This window comes from Macaca thibetana, chromosome 15 (assembly GCF_024542745.1).
Source record: "Macaca thibetana thibetana isolate TM-01 chromosome 15, ASM2454274v1, whole genome shotgun sequence".
NCBI lineage: Eukaryota > Metazoa > Chordata > Mammalia > Primates > Cercopithecidae > Macaca > Macaca thibetana.
The window spans coordinates 108,428,946-108,455,389 of record NC_065592.1 but is presented as its reverse complement, the minus strand read 5'-3'; the positions used below and the strand labels follow the sequence as shown (position 1 = coordinate 108,455,389).

At 44.5% G+C, this 26,444-nt stretch overlaps 1 protein-coding gene across 1 annotated transcript in view; it reads right to left on the bottom strand.

Moving 5' to 3' along the window:
* ZNF367 (zinc finger protein 367) overlaps window positions 1-26,188 on the bottom strand; it is a 31,055-nt gene extending 4,867 nt beyond the window's left edge. Inside the window, exons 1-4 of the mRNA XM_050761806.1 lie at window positions 25,429-26,188; window positions 7,504-7,654; window positions 3,997-4,116; window positions 1,578-1,716 (exon numbers count right to left, since the gene is read on the bottom strand). Coding sequence (XP_050617763.1) covers window positions 1,578-1,716; window positions 3,997-4,116; window positions 7,504-7,654; window positions 25,429-25,845 — 827 coding nt within the window. The 5' untranslated portion in view covers window positions 25,846-26,188. The remainder of the gene's footprint in view (window positions 1-1,577; window positions 1,717-3,996; window positions 4,117-7,503; window positions 7,655-25,428) is intronic.
* Window positions 26,189-26,444: the final 256 nt, after the last annotated feature.

Below are 26,444 nucleotides of genomic sequence, written 5' to 3'. Positions count from 1 at the left end.
CAATCCTGCTACTACAGTTCAGCCTTGACAACAGAGTAAGACTCTGTCTCAGGAAAAAAAAAAAAAAAAAGACAAGGATGATCAGTAAGCTTCTGGCTGGGGCACAATTAGAAATAATGGGGCAGTAGGAGCCAACCAGGAGAAAGAGGAGGGGAGGAAGTGATGGAGATATTTAGTTTAAGATGCCCCTAGAATAGCCCATCTAAACAGACAATTTCTATGACAGTGCTAACAAATTTCCCTGGACTTGAATAATCAAGTAGTATTTCCAGATTCCATTATCTAATTCTCATGTATTTTTATCCAAACAAAACAGAGTTTATTCCTTCAAATATTTATCAAGGCCCAGAAGCTATGCTAGGCCCTAGGCTTACCGTAATAAACAAGACAAATATAAATACCCCTGCCCCGGGAAGCTTTCCGTCTGGCAGGGAAGGTATATAACAAACATATAAATGTGTGATGGATGTTTTGAAAAGGAAAATGAAAGCATCTGTTAAGTGGGTCTCAGCCCGTTTGTTCCTGAGCGGGTCAGGGAGGCCTTCCTGAGTAAGAGATGAAGGTGAGCAAGAGGCTAAGCCAAGTGGGGAGCAAGTGCTGCAGGCAGAGGAAGCAGGGTGCACACAGGCCCTGACACAAAGGCACCTGTGTTGAGAAACCCGCAGCCCAGCATGGCAGGGGACAGTTGCCTTATCAGAGGGAGGCAGGGCTGCGGCAGCACAGCTAGGAATCCTGGACTTTACCCTAAGCAGCCAGTGAAGGCTTGGAAGAGGCCTGAGCAGCTGCTGCTGGCTTGTGTACAGCAGACAGGTCCTTCAACCAAAATATCCTTAGAGAAATTCTTTTATACTGGCCCCCTTGTTGCCACTGGAAAAAATTAAATTGGTGTTTTTGGAACTTCACCTAAGAAGAACCACTAACATCTATTCCTGGTTTTTTGTTTTTGTTTTCGTTTTTTTTGTTTTTTGAGACAGGGTCTCACTCTGTCACCCAGGCTGGAGTACAGGAGTGCAGTGGGGCCATTTCGGCTCACTGCAATCTCCGCCTCCCAGGCTCAAGCGATTCTCCTGCCTCAGTCTCCTGAGTAGCTGGGATTACAGGCGCGCACCACTACTGCCCAGGTAATTTTTGTATTTTTAGTAAAGATGGGGTTTCACTAAGTTAGCCAGACTGTTCTCAAACTCCTGACCTCAGGTGATCCACCCTCCTTGGCAGTCTATCCCTATTTTAATTGGCACATAGCTAACGCTAACATAAAGAAAATGAAGAGGGGTTGCATTCATGACAAATGAAATACAATACACATAAAACATTCTTTCAAAATGGGAAAACTCTTCCTTTTAAAATAAACTGTGGTCTGGGCACTCCAATTATATTGTAATTGTCTATCACACACAGATCCTAAGATCCTAATACCATTCATAACAATTTTATAGAAAATCAGGGGTCATTTCTAATTATGTTATAAAGTATGTATAAATGCAGCTTATTTAAAATGAGAGGAGTGTCCAAGTCCCTAACATAGCCCAAGCCCACGCTGCGCTTCTTCACGGTGGACTAAAGGCAGCATTCCTGACCTCGCCAGCCACTCGGCCGCGGCCTTGTTGTCGGCAGCCTGATGTTTGCTGAGTGTGTCCGTGGGCTCCTCTCTCTTCAGCCTGGCGTAGGGGTGCTTCGGACAGTGGCGGTTTGCATGGGTGAATCTGCTCAGGCAGCCTTCAAAACACAAGGTTAACACCTGTCAGGATCTGGACATCCAGCACACAAACATGTGGAAAACATTCAGTTTCACTGGTATCCAGAAAAGTAAATTAATACAGTGAAATTTAGGATTTATAATTTGCAGGAGAAAACAATCAAACCAGCGCAGTCTCATGCTAGAGCGGGGACGGGAAGACAGGCACATTTCGGTCATGGCCATGTGTGTCCAACACCATTGGAAAGTGATTTATCAGCATGAGTTCAAAATGTTGAAAATGGGGGGGGTGTAGCAGCTCAAGCCTGTAATGCCAGCACTTTAGCAGGCTGAGGCAGGCGGATCACGAGGTCGGGAGTTAAGAGACCAGCCTGGCCAACATGGCAAAACGCCATCTCTACTAAAAATACAAAAATTAGCCGGGCATGGTGGCCTCTGCCTGTAGTCTCAGCTACTCAGGAGGCTGAGGCAGGAGAATGGCTTCAACCTGGGAGGTGGAGGCTGCAGTGAGCGGAGATCAACCACTGCACTCCAGCCTGGGTGACAGAGCAAGACTCCGTCGCGGGGGTGGGGTGGAGTTCAAAACCTCGGACCTGGGAATTCCATTTGTGGAATCTGTCATAACGAAGCATCCCAAAAGATGAACAAAGCTACAAGTGTGAAAACATTCCTGTCAGCTTTGTTGGTAACAAGAACATTTAAAAAACAAATATTCAGGCCAGGTACAGTGGCTCATGCCTGTAATCCCAGCACTTTGGGAGGCCGAGGCGGGTGGATCACCTGAGGTCAGCAGTTCAAAACCAGCCTGGCCAACATGGTCCCCCATCTCTACTAAAAATACAAAAATTAGCCGGACATGGTGGCACACGCCTGTAATCCCAGCTACTCCAGAGGCTGAAGCAGGAGAATTGTTTGAACTTGGGAAGCAGAGGTTGCAGTGAGCTGAGATCGTGCCACTGCACTCTAGCCTGGGCGAAAAGTGAGAGTCCGTCTCAAAACAATAAAAATAAATAAATAAATAAATAAATAAATAAATGCCGGGCGCAGTGGCTCATGCCTGTAATCCCAGCACTTTGGGAGGCCAAGGCAGGCAGATCACCTGCGGTCGGGAGTTCAAGACCAGCCTGACCAGCATGGAGAAACCCTCTCTGCTAAAACTACAAAATTAACTGGGCATGGTGGCGCATGCCTCTAATCTCAGCTACTCGGAAGGCTGAGGCAGGAAAATCGCTTGAACCCGGGAGGTGGAGGTTGCAGTGAGCTGAGATGGCGCCATTGCACTCCAGCCTGGGCAACAAGAGCAAAACTCTGCCTCAAAAAATAAATAAATATTCATTATTCCACATAGAGGAAACCATTGTGTATAGGCTTAAGCAAACTTGCTAGATGAAAAGTTTGCAGACCTTTGCAACACGTGTAATAATCAAGAAAATTACAGAGCAACAGGACAGACTGCACTGAACTTCAAATATACTGTAACTGCAAACAAATGTGCAGCTTTAGAAACTGATAAAAGATTAAGAAAATCACTTAGGATAATATGCTTACTTCAGTTTAATAATTAAAAAGTTTAAAATGTTGCTCCAAAGGCTGTATTCACTTTTACAGATTTTTCTACTGCCTACAACTGGATATAGTATGTTTAATTGCCCTTTAAGGTTTCATCAAAAAGGATTACCGTATTTTAAAATCAATCATTTATTAAGCCAGGCACAGAAAGACAAACATCACTTGTTCTCGCTTATTTGTAGGATCTAAATATCAAAACAATTGAACTCATGGAGATAGAGAGCAGAACAATGGTTACCAAAGGCTGGGAAGGGGAGCTGCGGGATGAAGGGAAGGTAGAGATGGTTAATAGGTACCAAAAATAGAAAGAATGGATAAGACCTAGTATTTTATAGCACAAGGTGACTATAGTCAATAAATTTAACTGTACATTCTAAAATAACTTAAGAGTATAACGGGATGATTTGTAACACAAAGGACCCATGCTTGAGGGGGTGGATAGCCCATTTACCATGTCAGTATTCAGCACTGCGTGTCTGTATCAAGTATCTCATATACCCCATAAATATGTATACCTACTATGTACTCACAAAAATCAAAACCAACACATTTTTAAAATCAGTCATTTCTGAGAAATTCAGCATGTATCGCAATTATCAAAGAAGAAAGCTTAAAAAGTTTTATAAAATTTATATTAAAAAATCTTTCCCCTCAAAAAAATTCAAGGAAAAGATATTTTGACTGTTACGTCACAACTAGTTACTCCATAAACTTAACTTCGAACACCATACCATTTTCTGAACAGACGAAAGGCTTCTCTCCGGTGTGGAGACGCTGATGTGTCTTGAGCTGTCCACTTTGAACAAAGGCTTTTCCACAGTCTGGATAGTCACACAGATAGGGCCTCTCACCTAAGGAGACAGATGTTAGATATGGTATCTGAGATAATAAGGCCAGAAGAGCAGGGGGATGGGAGAGAATCAGCCTTTATATAGGTCTTGACTCCCAATCACAATAAAACATGTCACAGTCCCTGCGGAGCAGCAGGTGGAAATGCTAATGGCAGCCCTTGGGTGGCATCAAGCGCCTTATCTGCTGGGGAACACAATCTATTCTTTAGGCCTTGAGGTTATCATCTTGAGTTTATCCCAGACTTTTTCTCCCTCATACTCCAAATCACTAGATCTTACTGGTTCTTCACTATGTCTTCCACCCACTCCTGCCTTCCCATTCAGCTTCCCCTGGTCAGACGGGCAGCCCTCCCGCTAGGATGAACCCTCCGACAGCCTCCTGGCCGGCCTCTCGTTTCTCCCCCTGCACAGCACTCCCAGAGTAGCTGGCATAGAAGTCTGTTTTTGTCATACCAAGTAGCCCCTGAACCACCCACAAATCCTATTACACACCTTGAACAAATAAAAATTATCTGCTGACTTTTAAATGGTCCTCTAAGATCGGCGCTCTAGGCAATCTCAGCAACGTCATTAGCTACTGGGGTTAAGGGGCAGAGTTGATCCTTACTTCCCTCCTGGAGAATCATTCCAGCCAGGAAGCAGTTCCTCATCTTGTTCTCATCCTTGAAAATCCAAGTTTCTCTGCCCATTCAAATCTTCCCAATCCTGTAGGCTCTCAATAAGATTCTTCCTATCTCCCCAAATAACTGAATTCTTCCTATCTACCTCCAAATAATTGAACTTTGTATACCTTCATTAACTTGGGGTCCTGTGTTGTTTATGTGTCATGGCAGTCTCCTGCAAAGATTCCTAGCACCTTATACTTCACTTAAATTCCTATACACAACACAGTGCTAGGCTCAAGTGCTGAAAACTTTGTTCAATGATAATTAAACATTATTTATTGAAAAAAACATTCTTTAATCAACAATTATACATTGGTTTGCATTTTCCAATATAACTCAAAGAACAATAACAAGTTCTCCCTAAATTTCTCATTACTTAAAGACATACTAAGTGGTTGTGATAGTTGAATACAAGTTAAAATAAAACACAGATATAGGGAGATTGTTTAAAATAGTAACAGAAAAGCTTTTTACGAAATATACTAATAGGGCTCAACTACCCCTTAGGGATCCTCCTTTCAGTTCCCTGATGTACAGATGTCCAGGCTGATGCCTGGGGTATCGGGTGACACAGTGGGGTATCGGGTGACACAGTGGGGTATCGGGTGACACAGTGGGGTATCGGGTGACACAGTGAGGCATCGGGTGACACAGTGGGGTATCGGGTGACACAGTGGGGTATCGGGTGACACAGTGGGGTATCGGGTGACACAGTGAGGTACCGGGTGACACAGTGAGGTATCGGGTGACACAGTGAGGCAGTGGTGATCAGGACGGCAGTCAGCCCTTTCTTCATTCGCCCACATAGTGTTGAATCTTACCCCCACTGGCAACTCTACGGCCTGCAAACCAGTTATCCGGGGGATATTTTAGAATATTCAGATGGAAAAAAATACATAAAAATTCTCAAAATTAGAATGTTTCATTAAGTAATCATTTTACTAATGGTATCTAAAGTCAAAACTTCTAGACACCTTAGTTTACAATGATTCAAAATTCAAACATTACCCCTTTCCAGGGATTTAACTTAAAAGAACCTCTTTTCTATCGTATCATTTAAATATATATTTTCAAAAACCGCAAGTTAAAAAAAAGTGAGAAACAGGCGAGCACCGTAAACATGGTGGAAAAAAATAGGGGACTGAGGGTTACGAGCTTAAGTTCTAAACCAGTACTGCCCAGTGAAAGACAGTATGACCACTTCTCGAAGGTACATTAGAAAAAGTAAAGAGAAAGAGGTGAAATTAATTTTTTTTTTTTTTTGAGATTGAGTTTCGCTCTTGTTACCCAGGCTGGAGTGCAATGGCACGATCTCGGCTCACCGCAACCTCCGCCTTCCGGGTTCAAGCGATTCTCCTGCCTCAGCTTCCTGAGTAGCTGGGATTACAGGCATTTGCCACCACGCCCGGCTAATTTTGTATTTTTAGTAGAGATGAGGTTTCTTCATGTTGGCAAGGCTGGTCTTGAACGCCTGACCTCAGGTGATCTGCCCGCCTCGGCCTCCCAAAGTGCTGGGATTACAGGCATAAGCCACCCACCCGGCCGTAAAATTAATTTTAATAATATATTTTATTTAATCCAATTTATCTAAAAGTGTCATTTCAATACATAATCAACAGTAAAAATTATTCACTCTTTTTTTCATATTAAGTGTATGTTATATTTACTGCCCATCTCAATTTAGACTACACACATTTCAAGTGCTCAGGAGTCACAGTAGCTGCTGTTCGGGGCGGTGTGGCTCTAGCCTTAGAGGTATGAGAGACTGATTGTAAGCCAGCAGTAGTTGGATTTTTGGCACCTCAGTTTCCTCACCTGCAAACTATTAGATGAACTATAAGATTCCTTCCTTTGGGGCCAACTTTATAGCGAGAACAAGGGACCTCTATACTTTTTTTTTTTTGGCCCTCTAAATGATATTTAAATGCAAATATAATTTCCATATGCAAATACAGATATACCATAATCTTGGGATAGCTGCCTACCATAGTTCACCACAGATTTAATGCTTAGGTCGGATGTACTGATAGCACACTGAGGACTCTAAAAATTATATTAAAAACTTGACAATTACAGTTTTTGGCGTACAGATGAATTTTAACAATTATATAGATAAAAGTATATCAAGTAAAATTCAGGCAGGTAGGGGGTAAAACTAAATTTGCCAATAACATGACTATGACATCTAGGTTAATTACCATAACTTTAGAAATCACATGTAACCAGTATTCATAAAACCACTATTCTCCACCAAAAAGAAACTGACTATACTGCCTTTTTAAAAAACTTCACAACTAATAGTGTTAATGTAAGAAAATATAAGGCAACTAAAAAGGTAATTTATTACTCAGTATCAAACGAGCTTTCAGTTAAGTGTTACTTCTGGCCGGGCGCGGTGGTTCACACCCAGCACTTTGGGAGGCTGAGGCAGGCAGATCACAAGGTGAGGAGTTCGAGACCAGCTTGACCAATATGGTGAAATCCTGTCTCTAGTAAAAATACAAAAATTAGCCAGGCATGGTGGTGCGTACCTGTAATCCCAGCTACTCACTCAGGAGGCTGAGGCGGGAGAATTACTTGAACCCAGGAGGCAGAGCTTGCAGTGAGCCAAGATGGCGCCACTGCACTCCAGCTTGGGAGACAGAGCGAGACTCTATCTCAAAAAAAAGAAAAAAAAAAAAGTGTTACTTCTGACAGTCTCTATAAAATTTGCTCAACTTACCTGTATGAGTCCTTTTGTGAGCCTGGAGCGATTTCTCCCGTGGAAACACCCTATTACAGATGTTACAACGGATTCTGCTGGATGAATGCTCTCCTTCATTTATTAAATCACGGACAGTATCTGCTCTGGGCCTACCACGTCGGATTCCATCCTGTTGATAATTTTTATAAACATTAATGCAATTTCTTTAACTCTACTTATTAAAGCAACATATCATAATATAACTTTTAAAAATCTTTCTTGGGAGCTGGGCACAGAAGCACACACTTAATAGTCCCAGCTATTTAGGAGGCTGAGGTAGGAGGATCGCTTGAGGCCAGGGTTCAAAGCAACATAGCACAAAACATTTTCCTTTTGTCTCTAAAAACAAAGCAAAAGTCTTTCTTAAGGGACATCAGTAAAAATGGTGAAGCAGGTAACTCCAACGGCCCATCCCTTCACAGATGACTGAAAAATCCAGCAAAAACTGTCAGAATCGGCTTTGTCACAAACCAGAAAATACATTTATAGCAACTCAGCAAATTGAATCAATAAGAAAGCAAGTTGAAACAGTGGAAAAGCTTTGCAGCATGTTGACCTGCCCTCTCTCTTTCCCTTCCCCAGTGGCAGTCTTGAAGACAGCAGCCTGCATTCCCGGTCTGGGAACCTACTCCCTCAGTCCCTGCTTCCAGAGGGAGAAATTCTGAAAGAATTGCGCTTGCCTGTTTTGAGCTTGCGGGTTACCTGAAGGACTGACACATGGTGTCGGTCTTTGTTTTCCCTAACGTGGAACAGGTCAGAGAGGTGTCTCCTCAGAGGGTATTGCTCAAAAACCTTGTAAGGCAAATAACAATCTGCAGCCACCTTGGGCAAAAGATTTCAGCTGAGGCAAACAGACACACCAACAGCCTGAGAGGAAAAGCTGGGAGGAAGTTTCTTTTAGAAATTAGGGCATTCAACAATGTCCACTTACACTAAGGTTAGGAATTTAGAAAGTCACGCATATATGCCCAGGGCAGGAAGCATGCTCAGAAAAGATCTGAAAAGACCCTCTAGCTGAACTGTAGGCTCAGCACAAGCAGGAAATGAGGCTAGAGTAGAGTTGTAAACAGCAGGGCTAAGCAATGACAGTGCCCCCAACACAGCCATTCTGCATAGACTGGAAGAAGGTGGTTGTCCTCCTTTCTTTCTACTCTTTTTTGGGGGATGGTGGAGGGAGGCTCTAGGTATTCAAAAAAGTCTGGCAAAATACTAGTGGTGGCTCAGCCTGTAATCCCAGTGACTCAGGTGGGAGGATCACTTGAGCAAAGGAGTTCAAGGCTACAGTGAGTTTTGATACCCCTGAACTATAGCCTGAGCAACCGAGTGAGACCCCATCTCTAAAAAACAAAAAACAAAGCACCAGGCGTGGTGGCTTACACCTGCAATCCCAGCACTTTGGGAGGCTGAGGCCGGTGGATCACCTGAGGTCAAGAGTTCAAGAGCAGCCTGGCTAACATGGCGAAACCCCGCCTCTACTAAAAATACAAAAATTAGCCGGGTGTGGTGGCACACGCCTGTAGTCCCAGCTACTCAGGAGGCTGAGGCAGGAGAACTGCTTGAACCCGAGAGGCGGAGGTTGCAGTGAGCTGAGATCACGCCACTGCACCCCGGCCTAGATGACAGAGCGAGACTCCATCTCAAAAAAACAAAAAGCAAACAAAAAAGCATCAGCTGAACCAGGCTAAGAAAGAGACTTTAGAGAACAAACACAACAAAGAACACAGAATTTAGAAAGAGTTTAGAATAGTCACTAAACAACTACAACTCACAGCAAACAACAAAAACTCAGAAGGAAGGGTCTGATTTCCGGAGTCACCACATGATAATATTCAAAACATCCGGTTTTCAACAAAATGTTACAAAACATGCAAAGAAATAAAAGCAGTATGGTACATACGCAGGAGAAATTAACAAAGAGACTGAGAAGAAGAATAGACATTGGATTTACTAGACAAAGATTTTAGATCAACTGTCTTAAATATGTTCAATGAGCTAATGGAAACGATGGACAAAGAATAACAGGAAGCCTGGGTAACATAGCGAGACCCCCTCTCTACAAGAAATAAAAATAAATTAGCCAGGCATGGTGGCACTTCTCCCAGGCTACTTGGGAGGCTGAGGTGGGAGAATTACTTGAGCCTGCAAGGTCAAGGCTGCAGTGATCCATGATTACAATACTGCTCTCCGGCCTGGGCAATAGAGCGAGACCCTGTTTCAAAAAAAAAAAAGAAAAAGAAAAAGAAAAGAAAAAGGAAAAAGAATGACAAGAAACCAGGAGAACAAGGTCTCAACAAACAGAAAACCAACATCGAGACAGAAAGTATAAAAAAGAATCAAATAGATATTCTGGAGCTGAAAAGTACAATAACTAAAACAAAACAAAAAAAAACTTCACTAGAGAATTTCAATGGCAGATTTGAACTGACAGAACAATCAGCCAACTTGAAGATAGGTCAGTTGAATTTATCCAGTCTGAAGAATAGAAAGAAAAAAGAATGAAGGGCAATCATCAGAGTCTAAGATGCCTATGGAACCATCAAGCACACCAACATACATATAACTGGAGTTGTAGAGGCAAGAGAGAAAAGGGAAGAATATCTGAAGAAATAATGATGGAAAACTTCCCAAATTTGATAAGACACAAATCTAAACACCCAAGAAGCTCAATAAGCTTCAAGAAAAATAAAGAGATCCACACCAAGACATGTTGTAATCAAACTGTCAAATGACAAAAAGAATCTTAAAGCTGCAAGAAAGCAGTGAGTTGGATAAGTACTGTGGCTCAAGCCTGCAACCCCAACACTTTGGGAGGCCAAGGCAGGAGGGTCACTCAAATCCAGGAGTTTGAGACCAGCCTGGGAAACACAAGGAGACCTCATCTCTACAAATAATTTAAAAATTATCCGAGTGTGGTGGTACACACCTGTGGTCCCAGCTACTCAGGAGGCTGAGGAAGGAGGATCAGCTGAGCCTGGGAGGTCAAGGCTGCAGTGAGCCATGATCACGCCACTGACTTCAGTCTGGGGACAAAACAAGACGGGGTCTCAAAAGGAAAAGAAAGTGGTTCATCATGTAAAAGGGGTACTTGATAAGATTAACAGCTGACTGGGAGGCCAAGGTGGGCAGATAACGATGTCAGGAGCTCGAGACCAGCCTGACCAACATGGCGAAACTCTGCCTCTACTAAAAATACAAAAATTAGCCAGGTGTGGTGGCGCATGCCTGTAATCCCAGCTATTCAGGAGGCTGAGGCAGGAGAATCGTTTGAACCTGGGATGTGGAGGTTGCAGTGAGCCAAGATTGCACCCTGCACTCCAGCCTGGGAGACAGTGTGAAACGCAGTCTCAAAAAAACACAAAACAAAAAAAAAATTTAAGTTAGCAAGGTGCAGTGGTGTGTGCCTATAGTCCCAGCTACTCAGGAGGCTGAGGCAGGAGGATCACTTGAGCCCAGGAGGTCAAGAATATAATGAGCTATGATCACACCACTGCACTCCAGCCTAGGCAACAGAGCAAGACCCTATCTCTTTTAAAAAAAAAAAAAAAAAAAAAAAAAAAGGACGGGCGCAGTGGCTCACCCTGTAATTCCAGCACTTTGGGAGGCCGAGGTGTGCAGGTCATGTGGTCAAGAGATCAAGACCATCCTGGCCAACATAGTGAAACCCCGACTCTACTAAAAATACAAAAATTAGCTGGGGGTGGTGGCGCGCACCTATAGTCCTAGCTGCTCAGAAGGCTGAGGCAGGAGAATCGCTTGAACCCAGGAGGTGGAGGTTGCAGTGAGCCGAGATTATGCCACTGCACTCCAGCCTGGTGAAAGAGCCTAGACTCCATCTCCAAAAAAAAAAAAAAAAAAAAAAAAAGGAAGAAAGAAAAAAAGACAGAAAGAACAGTGAAAGGCCAGAAAAACATATAACATTTAGAAATACATATACACCTAAGAACAGAGCCCCCTGCAAAAGGTGACAGAATTAAAAGGAGAAATAGTTCAAAAACAGCTAGTCTTAGATACCCTACTTCCTTTATTTCTTTTTTTCTTTTCTTTTTTTTTTTTGAGACAAGGTCTCACTCTTGTTGTCCAGGCTGGAGTGCAGAGGTGCAGTCTCAGCTCACTGCAACCTCCACCTCCCGGGTTCAAGCAATTCTCCTTTCTCCTGCCTCAGCCCCCCGAGTAGCTGGGATTACAAGTGCCCGCCACCACGCGTGGCTAATTTTTGGTGGGGTTTTTTTTGTATTTTTAGTAGAGACAGGGTTTCACCATGTTGGCCAGGCTGGTCTTGAACTCCTGGCCTCACGTGATCCGCCCACCTCGGCCTCCCAGATTGCTGGGGTTACAGGCGTGAGCCCCTGTGACCAGTTAATACCCTACTTTCAATAATAAATACGACAACTAGGCAGAAGATCCACAAAGATATTCTCCAACATAGACCATATGTTAGACCACAAAAAAGTCTCAATAAATTTTAAAAGACTGAAAGCATTCCAAGTATCTTCTCTGACCACATGGAATGAAACTTCACAGAAGGAAAACAGGAACAAATATATAGAAATTAAACAGCACATTTTTTTTTTTTTGAGACAGAGTCTTGCTCTGTTGCCCAGGCTGGAGTGCAGTGGCACAATCTCGGCTCATTGCAACCTCCACCTTCCGGGTTCCAGTGAGTCTCCTGCCTCAGCCTCCTGAGCAGCTGGGACTACAGGTGTGCGCCACCACACCCAGATAATTTTTGTATTTTTAGTAGAGACAGGGTTTCACCATGTTGGCCAGGCTGGGCTCGAACTCCTGACCTCGTGATCCACCCACCTTGACCTCCCAGAGTGCTAGGATTACAGGCGTGAGCCCCCGTGCCCAGCCCAACACACTCTTAAATAGCCAATGGGACAAAGAAGAAATCACGAGGGATAAAAGAAAATACCTTGACACAAATAATACCAAAAACACAACATACCAAACTTACTAGGATACCATTCAGGAATTAGATGACTTAAAATTGATAAGACAGCAATGCTATCCAAAGCAATCTTACAGCCACAATGCAATCTCTATTAAAATTCCAGGGGTTTTTTTGTGTTTGTTTTTTGTTTTTTTGCAGAAATGGAAAAGGCGATCCTCAAGTTCATATGGAATTTTAATAAGAGGCTCCAAATAGCTAAAACAATCTTGAAAAAGAGATCAAAACAGGAGGACTCATACTTCCCAATTTCAAAACGTACTAAGCACTGGCAATTAAGACAGTGTGGTAATGGCATAAGGAAAGACATATAGACCAATGAAATAAAATTTAGAGTACAGAAACCAGCCTATACATGAAAGGCCAATTGATTTTCAACAAAGGACCCAAGAACGTTCACGGAGAAAGAACAGCCTCTTTACCAAATGGCTCTGGGGTGACTGGATTTCCATATACCAAAGGATAAAGTTAGACCCTGACCTTACACTATATACAAAAACTAACCCAGAATGTACCACAGAGCTAAACGGAAGAACTGGAACTCGAGAGCTCTTAGCTGGACATGGGAGCCCACACCTGTAATCCCAGCACTTCGGGAGGCCGAGGCGGGTGGATTGTTTCAGCACCAAAGTTGGAGACCAGCCTGGGCAACATGGTGAAATCTCATCTCTACCAAAAACACAAAAAGTCAGCTGAGCAGGGTGGCGCGTGCCTGGAGTCCCAGCTACTTAGGAGGCAGAGGTTGCAGGGGGCCAAGATCACGCCACTGCATTCCAGCCTGGGCAACAGAGTGAGACCCTGTCTCAAAAAAAAAACAAAAACAAAAACAAAAAAGATTGTAATGTTCTTAAAAGAAAACATAGAGATGAATCTTCATGACTTTATATTTTTTAATGGATTCTTAGATATGGTACCAAGAGCTGAGCAACAAAATAAATTGGACTGAATCAAAATGTAAAACTATTGTACATCAAAGGACATTATGAAGAAAATGAAAGGCCAACATACAGAATGGGAGATATTTATTTGCAAACCATACATCTGATAAAGGCCTAGTATCAAGGATATAAAAAGACCTCTTAGAACTCAACAACAACAAAAAACACAAAAAACTCAATTAAAAAATAGGCAAATGACTTGAAGAGACATTTCTCCAAAGCAGTTATATGGCCAACAAATGCAGTTATATGGCCAGCAAATACATAAAAAGATGCTCAAAATCAGCCAGGCGCAGTGGCTCACACCTGTAATCCCGGCACGTTGGGAGGCCAAGGTGGGTAGATCACCTGAGGTCAGGAGTTCAAGACCAGCCTGCCAACATGGTGAAACCCCGTCTCTATTAAAAATACAAAAATTAGTTGGGCATGATGGTGAGTGCCTGTAATCCCAGCTACTCGGGAAGCTGAGGAGGGAGAATCACTTGAACCCCGGAGGTTGCAGTGAGCCAAGATCGCACCACTGCACTCCAACCTGGACAACTGAGCAAAAACTGTCTCCAAAAAAAAAAAAAAAAAAAAAAAAAACTCAAAATTATTCATCATTTAGGAAAATGCTAATTGAAATCACAATGAGATACTACTTCGCACCAACTAGGTTATACTATACTGGGAGAAAAAGGGAAAATAAGTAGGAAATAGCTTTTTCTAAAACATGTAGAGAAATTGGAACCATCATATACTACTGATGAGAATGTAAAATGGCTCAGCCACTGTGGAAAAGTTTGATAGTTTTGTATCAATATCATATATATATACACACACATACACAATGGAATATGTATATATACATATAATGAAATTATTCAGCCATGAAAATAATGTGTGCTACAAAGTGGATGAACCTAAAAAACAGTATGCTAAAAAAAGAAGCCAAACACAAAAGACAACATATTATATGATTTCATTTAATGAAATATCCAGAATAGGTAAATCCACAGAGACAGAAAGTAGGTTGTTGGTTTCCAAGGTCTGCATGTCGTTGGGAACAAGGAGTCATGGCCTAATAGATCAAGTTTTCTTTAGAGGTGATAAAAATGTTTTGGAACTTGTACAACACTGTGAATGTACTAAATGTCACTAGATTGTACACTTTAAAATGATTAATGTTATGTAATTTCACGTTGATTAAAAACCTAAGGAAATCTGAATATGCTATGGGCTTCAGTTAATACTAGTGCATCAATATTGGTTCATTAATTTTTAACAAATGTACCACACTAGTGTAAGATGTTAACGGGAAAGCTGGGTGTGCAGTTTATGGGAACTCTCCGTGCTATCTTCACAGCTTTTCTATACAGCTAAAACTAATATAAAATAAACATTTACTTGAAAGAAACTTTGTTTCCCAGTTAAGTGAACTTTCACACATACAAGTTACATGAAAAAAAATAATAAAAAGATCACATACAACTACATCTAAAATGAAGATGCTTTTAGGGCTTTCAATATCAAAACTCAAAGCCTTCCAAAAGCTTAAACATCAGCCTGAAACCTTGAAGGATAGTAATAAGCTACAGCAAAATTCCCTTCAATCAAATTTTCACATTGAAAGAAAAGATCGATCCCTACATGGATGAGTTATCTTCTAGGATAAATCATGTTTTAAGAAAATCCTTAGATATTAAAATCTATATTCAGCACAACTTAATGACCTGATTTCAGTCTTATACCATGAATATTCAAATTAGTTGTACACTTACTACTTGTATTCTAAAAGTCTACAGAAAGTTTTCAAAAGATTTAATGAAGTCTCCACCTATTTTTCCTTCAGTCATACAGGCAGTATACTCAACAGGAACACCTAAAAATTATTAATAACTGAAGAAATGTGTTTTATGTTGGTAGTATAAATTCTCATTAGCCATTCCAGTTAATTTTTAATGATTCAGAACGTGGGGGTCAGGCACAGTGGCTCACATCTGTAATCCCAGCACTCTGGGCGTCTGAGGTGACAGGGTCGCTTGAGGCCGGAAGTTAGAGACCAACCTGGGCAACACAGCAAGACCCCATCTCTATTATTAAATAAATAAATAGATAAATAAATAATTTTTTAAAAACAGAATTTTTTAAAAATTAATTATTTATTGGGATATGCGAATTTTTTAATTAATTAATTAATTATTGGGATATGGGAAGGCTACATATCCAAAAGAAATGAAAACAGGATCTCAAAGAGATATTTGGACATCTGTGTTCATTGCAGCATTATTCACAATCAACAGTAACCCAAATGTCCACCTACTGATGAATGGATCAATAGTGCTATATACAGTTTAGCCTAAGCTAACTGACTCAGTGTGTTAGTAACAATGGAGTATTACTCAGCCTTGAGAAAGATGGAAATCCTGCCATATGCCATAACATGGATGAACTTTTAGGAAACTATGCTAAGTAAAACAAGCCAGTGACAAAAAGGTAAATGCTGCATAATTTCACCTATATGAGGCATCTGAGGTCATCAAACTCATAGAAGAGTGGTGGTTGCCAGGGAGTAGGGAGGGGGAAAGGCAAGTTCAGTGAGTATAGAGTTTGTTTAAGATGAGTCAATTCTAGGGACTTGCTGCACAACCGTTTACATATCGTTAACACTACTATACTGTACTGTATACTTAAAAATGGTTAAGGTAGTAAATATTACAGGGTTTTTGCCACAATTTTTAAAATGTGTGAGAAGGCACTGTGGCAGATATTATTGCAAAAACATTCCCTGCCCCTTTCACTGTGGGTCCAGAGTCCAACTTAGCCATGACTTGCTTTGGCCAATAAAAGGCGAAAATAGCGTGTGTAGTTTGGATGTTTGTTCCCTCCAAATCTCATATTGAAATTTGATCCCCGGTATTGGAGGCGGAGCCTAGTGGGAAGTGTGTGGGTCATAAGGACAGATCCCTCATGAACAACCAGATGCTGTCCTCGCTCATATTCTTACCATGAGATCTGACTGTTAAAAAGAGCCTGGCACTTCTTCCCCTCCCTCTTGTTCCCCCTCTCACCATGTGAAACCTGCTCCCCTTCACCTTCTGCCATGATTTGAAGCTCCCTGAGGTCCCCTCGCCAGAAGCAGATTCTGGTGCCAAGCTTCTGGCACAGCCTGCAGAACTATAAGCCAAATAAACCTATTTTTCTCATAAATCACCCAGCTTCAGGTATTCTTTTATAGCGATGTAAAATGGACTAACACAACATGTGGCTCTACCATCTCTGTTTTCTCTCTGCTTTGAGACCCATCTGTCCCAGCTTGGAGAGATTCCTTCAGGATCCTAGAATGAACGGAATGTGGAGCACACCAGTGGCCAACCCTCCCCGGACATATAACATGAGCCATGCTGAGGCTGAGATTGCCATCTTGAAGTTGCATTCTGCAGCCTGCTTTTTAGCCTAAGCTAACTGACTTAGTGTGTTAGTAACAAATATCTGTTGATGAAACAAAAAGCTCATCAACCTTACTTAATTCCTCAAGAAATTCCCATGTATAATGAAGCAGGAATTAGCAAGATCCTAAATGGACCATGACTTATCATTAAAGTACAAATTAACAAACCAACTCGTGGCCGTTATTGGTGATCAACAAATTCTTCCATCTTCACTCCTGGGCTGTGATCCTCAGTAGCCACATTTAGCTCAAGTCTTGCTTGCTAAAATTATTAACCCAGAGTCAGACAGAAGGAGCTACACAGGAGTGAAATGTTTATTGCCATCATTTATTAAGCCACAATAATTTCATGGATTATTGCTGGTTATGGTCATATCATGAATAAGTGTTTTAATAAGTACAAAATAAATATAAAAGAATATAGCATCTGTGATCAATAAAAATAGCAGCTGATTCTGTTAAGAAAGAAATAGAACATGAAATCAGGTCAATTAAAAACCATAGGCCTGGCCGGGTGCAGTGGGTCACGCCTGTGATCCCAGCACTTTGGGAGGCTGAGTTGGGCAGATCACGAGGTCAGAAGATCGAGACCATCCTGGCTAACACGGTGAAACCCAGTCTCTACTAAAAAATACAAAAAATTAGCCAGGCATGGCGGCAGGCACCTGTAGTCCCAGCTACTCCGGAGGCTGAGGCAGGAGAATGGCGTGAACCCAAGAGGCGGAGCTTGCAGTGAACTAAGATCACCACTGCACCCCAGCCTGGGTGACAGAGCGAGACTCCGTCTCAAAAACAAAATAAAACAAAACAAAAAAACACCCACAGGCCAGGCACAGTGGTTTATGCCTGTAATCCCAACACTTGGGGAGGCCAAGGCGGGCGGATCACAAGGTCAAGAGATCGAGACCACCCTGGCCCACATGGTGAAACCCCGTATCTACTAAGAATACAAAAAATTTAGCGGGGCGTGGTGGCACACGCCTGTAGTCCCAGCTACTCGGGAGGCTGAGGCAGAAGAATTGCTTGAACCCGGGAGACAGAGGTTGCAGTAAGCCGAGATCGCGCCACTGCACTTCAGCCGGGCGACAGTGCAAGTCTCCGTCTTAAAACAAAACAAAAAAACCGTAGTGGCTGGCCACAGTGGCTCACGCCTGTAATCCCAACACTTTTAAGAGGCCAAGGCAAGAGGATCACTGGAACTCAGAATTCAAGACCAGCCTGGACAACATAGTGTGACTCCATCTCTACAAAAAAAACTTGCCAGGTGTGGTGGCATACACCTGTGGTCCCATACTCAGGAGGATGACTTGAACCTGGCAGGCCAAGGCTGCAGTGAGCCATGATTGTGCCACTGTACTCCAGCCTGGGCGACAGAATGAGACCTTCTCTCAAAAAAAAAAAAAAAAAAAACCTTAGTGATACAAGTCTTCTGCCATAAAAGGATCCCTTTCCTAGTATTTTTAAATATGTAAGAAAGGCTGGGCACAGTGGCTCATGCCTGTAATCCCAACGCTTGGTAATTTGAGGCAGGAGGATTGCTTGAGTCCAAGAGTTTGAGATCAGCCTGGACAACATAGCAAGACCCCCGTCTACAAAAAAAAAAAAGGCCAGGTGTGTTACACACCTGAAGTCCCAGCTACTCTTGCTTGAGGTTGAGGTGGGAGGATCACTTGAAAGTGGGAGGTTCAAGGCTGCCGTGAGCCCTAACAGTGCTACTGTGCTCAGCCTGGGTGACAGAAACTTTGTCTCCAAAACATAAAAAATAAGTAAACAAATAAATATGCAAGAACATACTGCTGACTCTTGCAATTTGAAATAACTGGTTAGTTAACATTAAAAATTTAAGACTAACCATTACTATTAATAAGCATGTCTAACAGTGGGGAAACATTAAAAGTTAACTATGTGGGCCAGGCGTGGTAGCTCACACCTGTATCCCAGCACTTTGGGAAGCCGAGGCAGGCAGATCACGTGAGGCCAGGAGTTCGAGACTATCCTGGCCAATGTGGTGAAACCCTGTCTCTACTAAAAATCCAAAAACTGGCCGGGCGCAGTGGCTCATGCCTGTAATCCCAGCACTTTGGGAGGCCGAAGCGGGCAGATCACCTGAGGTCAGGAGTTCGAAACCAGCCTGGCCAACATGGTGAAACCCCATCTCTACTAAAAACATAAAAAGTATCCGGGCATGGTGATGCACACCTGTAGTCCTAGTTACTCAAAAGGCTGAGACTTGAGAATCGTTTGAACCCAGGAGGCGGAGGTTGCAGTGAACAGAGATTTACACCACTGCACTCCAGCCTGGGTGACACATCAAGACCCCATCTCAAAAAAAAAAAAAAAAAAAAAAAACGTGAACCATATGGCTGCCTCCCAGCAACTCTAAGAGACTGTTTCTGCCACCAGCAACACATTTATATTTTCCAAATGAGAAAAATGGAGTGAGTGCTGAAATATACAGCATAATACAACATACTGGCCATATACAGGGAAGGGTTCACTAAGTGCATTCTTTGAGGTTTTTTGTTTTGGTTTTGTTTTTTGAGATGGAATCTTGCTCTGTCGCCCAGGCTAGAGTGCAGTGGTGTGATCTCAGCTCACTGCAACCTCCGCCTCCCGGGTTCATGCGATTCTCCTGCCTCAGCCTCCCAAGTAGCTGGGACTACAGGCATGCGCCACCACCCCCAGCTAATTAAGTGCATTCTTTTAGCTCAAAAACTAAGACGAAACAAATAATCATATAATGCCCTAAATAAATGAATAAAGACCATCTTTTAACAATATATACTAAAATAAGCAATGTTATTTAAAGAGGACCCTCTTCCTTTTGGCCTTATCAATGAGAAAACCTTGTTTCTAGGCATCTTCGGACAATTAAGAGTATTACACTCAGCAGCCAAGTGCACCTCTAGGCTAAGAACAGATCTTGTCAAGTCTGTTGACGATTCGCAACACAAAATTATTAAATTGCCAAAAACTTTTGCACACCTTAGTAAATACAATTTTAAAAACAATCTCCATACCTCTAGAAGGTAGATTAGTGATTTTGAAAGTGCTTAGTTATGTGACAACTAAAAAACCTAAAAGTCCTTGACACATTTTTGTAAGTAGAATTCAAATAAAGGGCACAAGCACAACCTAGAAGGAAAACAAAAATAGGTCTCAGACGGAGGTGTGTGAACCTTTTCACATTCAGATTTAGATACAAACTTCCCATGACTTGCATACATGCTTCCTAACCCTACTTCCCATCCTGACTCATCTTCACAACTTCTCAAGTTTTAATTCCAGTTTATTGAATTGAGTGGACTCTTATAAAGCATCTCAATTGAGATATAGATAAGCGGGCCGGGCGCGGTGGCTCAAGCCTGTAATCCCAGCACTTTGGGAGGCCGAGACGGGTGGATCACGAGGTCAGGAGATCGAGACCATCCTGGTGAACATGGTGAAACCCCGTCTCTACTAAAAAATACAAAAAAAAAAAACTAGCCGGGCGAGGTGGCGGCGCCTGTAGTCCCAGCTACTCGGGAGGCTGAGGCAGGAGAATGGTGTGAACCCGGGAGGCGGAGCTTGCAGTGAGCTGAGATCCGGCCACTGCACTCCAGCCTGGGTGACAGAGCCAGACTCAGTCTCAAAAAAAAAAAAAAAAAAAAAAAAAAAAAAAAAGAGATATAGATAAGCTACACATAGTATGTATTTCTTTTCTCTCTTTTTTTTTTTTTTTTTTTTGGAGACAGGATCTCGCTTAGTCGCCCAGGCTGGAGTGCAGTGGCACAATCTCAGCTCATTGCAACTTCCACCTCCTGGGTTCATGTGATTCTCATGCCTCAGCCTCCTGAGTAGCCGGGACTATAGGCGTGCACCACCATGCCCGGCTAATTTTTTTGTATTTGTAGTAGAGACAGGGTTTCACCATGTTGGCCAGGCTGGTCTCTCAAACTCCTGGCCTCAAGTGATCCATCCACCTTGGCCTCTCAAAGTGCTAAGATTACAGGCATGAGCCAGCATGTCCAGCCAATAGTATGCATTTCTTATGTCTACTTATATCAGCTTAATATTTAAAAAACAAAAATAAACCCCTGAAGTCCATTTACATGTGATAGTCCCAGGAGCAGTATAGTATAGGGACTAAGAACGGGGACTACTGAAAGGTTCCAATCAGTTCTGCCACCTTACCATATGATCTTAACTAGACTTTGTCTTGGGGACTCTTATTTCTCATTCCTCATCAGGTAAACAGGATAAAATGAATTAAAAAATTCAAAATGCTCAACAGAGCCCAGCAGTTTGCTGCTAACATTATGAAATGCTTACTCTGTGCCAGGCAATAAATAGTGCCTACTATGTTAACATGACGTTAGGTTTAACACAGTGCTCAAACATTACTATTCATAAATAGTATGAATTTATATATTATGTATAAAGTATTTAAAAATCAGCTATTCGAAACAGTATGTACAGTCTAGGTTTTGAAGTGTTCAGGTGACACAGAAAGGGGAAGCAGCATAGGCAGCCAGTAGCTCCTGCAGGGTGTATAGTATCTGAGAAGCCAGATCCCACCAGCCCCAGTGAAGAAGTAACTTCAAATGCAGTCTGAGTAGAGGGCACAGTGACAAGGTGGGGAGCCTTGGAACAACCCGTGGCCGAAGGCAGTTAGACCTGCTTTCTTCCCTCTCAGAATTCTACAATCCAGAAGAAGACAATATATAATTATATGCCAACAGTGCTAAGCAATTGTGTGATGAGCAGCCAAAATAAGCTGGTAGGTGTTCCCACAGGCGAGGAAGACAGTGTTGGGCAGGAACAAACAAAAGAGCAAGAGAAAGCTGACACAGGGTGTGCAGGACTCAGACGCTAACACCTCCCCTGGGAGCAGTGGCAATGAATAGACAGTAAATGAACGCAAATGTGATTCTCAATCCCACAGCTGTTAGTGCCTCTATGTGGCATATTGGGAGCACGTTATTGGCACTGGCTACATTACAAACTTGTCTCCTGTCTTCCCCAAAAATGAGCAGACTCAGCACAATTCACCGATTGCACGTGGAGATAAAGAACTACAAGTACTTTAAAGAAGCAAAGCAGTAAAACGGGCTGGGACTCCCTATCTTTGTAGTTGAGTGTATTGACCACAAATCAAACTAGGCAACTTCCTTATTTTTTTCTTTTTCTTTCTTGCCCCCACAAAGCTTACTCTAGCAACTTTCTTAAATAAAGGTATATTCCAGACCCTTCTCTCTTATGGTGGGAATGCTAAATAAATGAATTTTTGGAGCTGCATGTGGATTGCTTCATCAATAGAAAGACATATTCAAATCAATTTACCAAATAATTTATGAAAGTTACAACAGGAAAAACTACATGAGAAAGGAAAAAAGTAGAAATATAAAACAGCCTTTTCACTTTTACATGTTTTTTACAACTGTTGGTATACTTTACCTCGGAAAAGAGGTGTACAGCATGGAAATACAATTCAAACCCATGCATCTTGTTAGCAATTTTTTTTTTTTTGAGACAGAGTCTCACTGTGGCCAGGCTGGAGTGCAGTGGCATGATCTCAGCTCACTGCAACCTCTGCCTCCAGGGTTCAAGCGATTCTCCTGCCTCAGTCTCCCGAGTAGCTGGGACTACAGAGGCGTGTGCCACCACACCCAGCTAATTTTTGTATTTTTGGTAGAGACAGGGTTTCACCATGTTGGCCAGGATGGTCTCGATCTCTTGACCTCGTGACCCGCCAGCCTTGGCCTCCCAAAGTGCTGGGTTTACAGGCGTGAGCCTCCGCGCCCGGCCACTGTTAGCAACTTTTATAAAATGTCTGGGTAAGGATAAGTCTGTTTTAGGCCAAAAACAACGTACCTATAGATTTCATCTATATAACAATCTTCTTGGGTGATCCAGAACTAGACTAATCCGTAAGAATAAAACCATAAAGGCAAAATCTTACACAAGAATTTATGAATGTATGCCTTCATATTGTTCAACTACATAATCTAATATAGCGTTTCTTAAAAAAGACTAAAACTTATAAATCGTTAACACAAAAATATCTACGATACCCATCCATCTTTTTTTTTTTTTTTTTTAATGAGACAGAGTCTCTCGCTCTGCGGCCCAGACTGCAGTGCAGTGGCGCGATCTCGGCTCACTGCAAGCTCCGCCTCCCGGGTTCACGCCATTCTCCGGCCTCAGCCTCGCAAGTAGCTGGGACTGCATGCGCCAGCCAACAAGTCCGGCCAATTTTTTTTTTTCCCTGTATTTTTAGTGGAGACGGGGTTTCACCATGTTAGCCAGGATGTTCTCGATCTCCCGACCTTGTGATCCGCCCGCCTCAGCCTCCCAAAGTGCTGGGATTACAGGCGTGAGACACCGCACCCGCAGACACCCATTCATCTTACATCTCACTAAGGGCTACCTAGAGGCAGCCCAACAGTAACTGCAGCCTTCAGTAATACTCAGCAATATTATCAACACTTCTATCGTTAGTTTCTTCAATTTTTTTTTCTTTTTCTTTTTTTTTTTTTTTGAGGCTGAGTCTCCCTCTGTCCCCCAGGCTGGAGTGCAATGACGCGATCTCGGCTCACTGCAACCGCCGCCTCCCGAGTGCTAGCAATTCTGCCTCAGCCTCCTGAGTAGCTGGGATTCTGGGCGCCCGCCACCACGTCCAGCTAATTTTTGTATTTTCAGTAGAGACAGGGTTTCACCATGTTGGTCAGGCTGTTTCGAACTCCTGATCTCAGGTGATGCACCCGCCTCAGCCTCCCAAGTGCTGGGATTACAGGCGTGAGCCACCGCACCCAGCAAGTTTCTTCAATATTTTTTAAAGAGTTGAGGTCTTTGTCACTCAGGCTTAAGCGCAGTGGTGCTATCATGTCTCACTGTAGCCTCAAACTCCTGGCCTCCAGTGATCCTCCTGCCTCAGCCTCCCATGTAGCTGAGACTATAGGGGCAGGCCACCAGATGAGGTCTCACTATGTTGCCCAGGCTGGTCTTGAACTCCTGGCCTCAAGTGATTCCCCACCCTCAGCCTCCCGAAGGGATTACAGGCACAAGCCACCTCACCAGGCTCTGTTTTTTTTGTTGTTTTTTGTTTTTTGAGACGGAGTCTGGCTCTGCTGCACAGGCTGGAGTGCAGTGGCCTGATCTCAGCTCCCTGCAAGCTCCGCCTCCCGGGTTCACGCCATTCTCCTGCCTCAGCCTCCTGAGTAGCTGGGACTACAGGCGCCCACCACCACGCCCAGCTAATTTTTTTGTAGAAACAGGGTTTCACCATGTTAGCCAGGATGGTCTCGATCTCCTGACATTGTGATCCGCCCGCCTCGGCCTCCCAAAGTGCTGGGATTAGAGGCGTGAGCCACCGCGCCCAGCCCAGGTTCTGTTCTTTCAAATGTTTACTGAGGTGTAGTTTCAAGAGTTGAAGTGTATAAAAACCTATAGTTTTATAACTTTATAGTTACTTCATAATAATGCCATATAAAATGTATCAATTTCCTCAAAACCCAAACAATGTAGTTTCAACATCCTTGTGACTGCATGTAAAATGATCAAACTCATTTCAACTTATACATTATGTGCTGGTACAGATGCTTATCCACTGTGTGATTTACTCATTATATCTCTTGCAAATTGCTTTATCTTATACAGCCACGTAACAAATGGAACCTGGATATTACCCTTCTGTTAGCACCATTTATTCATTACACGAATATATTTTGAGCACCTTTATTGAGCATTTACAGAATGTAAGGTATTAAACTCATATAGTCTTCCAGATAGAAATACTCCTGGCTCTCCTGGAGCTTACAGTCTACAGAGTTCAGTATAAGTCAGCAGAAAGACACCCAAACACATGCAGGACTAAGAGCCACGAAACCTCGACCTAGTCCCCGCTCTCCCACTACTGAGCTGTGCGATCGCTGGGAGGTCGCCTCACTAATCACTCTAAGCCTCAGCTGCCTGATCTGTAAAATGTAGGTTTGAACCCGTGGTCACAACCTTCCCAGCTTTAAGCAGTCGGAGACTGCAAGCAAATTTTAGCGTCTCATTCCACCATGTGCTCTCAACACCTAGCAAGTAGTATGCTGGATAAATGAAAGGCAGTGAAGGCACAACTTCAGCCGCAGAACACGCCCAGAAGTCATTTCTTGCTCTTCGGCTGTCTCTGCAGGGCATCTTTTAACAGGGCCAGGGCGATCTGCAGTAATGGAGCAGACACTGTGCGCTCCCTTCCCTCTCGCACTCGGTGGAACTCAAGGCCCTCATCCCCCCTCCTTTCCTCTCGGAACCAGGGACTCGGCAGCCCGCCAGGAGGATGGCAGTGGCCGTTGACCCGGCCTCCCCAGCGACCCGGGCCGCGCTCCCGCCCACACTGCACCTGCCGCAAGGACTGTCTCCCGCGCCGCTCCCGCCTGTCACGTGACAGGCCCCCGCCCGGCCGGGGCCGGTTTTTGGCGCGCGGCAGTGACGTCAGCATCCTGTCAGCCGCAGCCCCCGCCGCGGCCAGACCGACCTCGCGTTTTCAACTCCGCCCCGCCCGCCGCGCCGTTAACGGGCCCCGGCTGCCCCGCGTCCCGCCCGCCCGCGCCGCTCACCTTGAGGTGGCCGCTGTCGGGGCTGCTCGCTTCCTCCTCGTCCTCACCTCCCGAGGCGGCGGCGGAGGCCGAGGCGGCGGGCGGGGGCGCGCCCCGGCCACGAAGCCCCGAGTGCTCGGCGGCTGCGGCGGCAGGCAGGGCGGCAGAGGCGGCGGCCCCCGCGGCCCCGGGGCTGAGCGTCACGTTGTGTGCGTTCTCGCCCCAGCGCCACGGGTACACCATGAAGTCGCTGAAGCCGGGGCTGGTGGGGATGAGCGGCGGCGGCGGCTCCGGCTCCCCTCCACCGCCGCACGTAGGCTTGATCGGGGTCGTCCTGATGACCGACACCAGCACCCGCTTCGGGGAGTCGTGGCAGAAGATGACGGGCGGCGGCGGCGGCGGGTTCTCCGCCATGGGCGCCTCCACGCCCCGGATCATCGCCCGGCCCGACCCGCAGCTCCGGCGGCCCCGGGCCGCACCCCTGAGCACCGCTCTGCCCCCGCTCGCTCTGCTCCGAGTCGCCGGCTCAGTCCTGCCGGCTCATGGCAGACGGACGTTTCCCGGAATCCTGCGCAGCAGCCACCTACCGAGGGGAGCGGCCGGCACCGGCGGGCAGGGCTGGACCCCAGCCCCAGGCGAGCGCGCCCTCCGCTCTTTGTACTCCGCGGCGCAGGCTGAAGCGGCGGGCGGCCCGGCCCTCGCGGTGACAGGAAAGCAGGACGCGCAGCGCTGAGCCCCCAAAAATAACAACCTGCCGCCGCGGTGCCTGCCCCGGCTTTTCCCGCGTTACATTTCGCGCCTGGGCGGAACCAGTCGCCGCGAGGCCGCTGCCCGCTGGCCGCACCGGCGAGTGACAGGCGGCGGGAGCCAATGGCCGGGCCGGGCCTTCTTTCCAGCCGGCCGGGGCGGGGCCGGGTCTGCGCGCGGGTCCTTCCCACTTCGCCATTGGCCGCCGCTCTTGTATTTTTTTCTGTCTCGAGGGCCAACAGCGTTCGAAACTCCAGCGGAGCGCGCGGCGCCGGCACTCGCCCGGACAC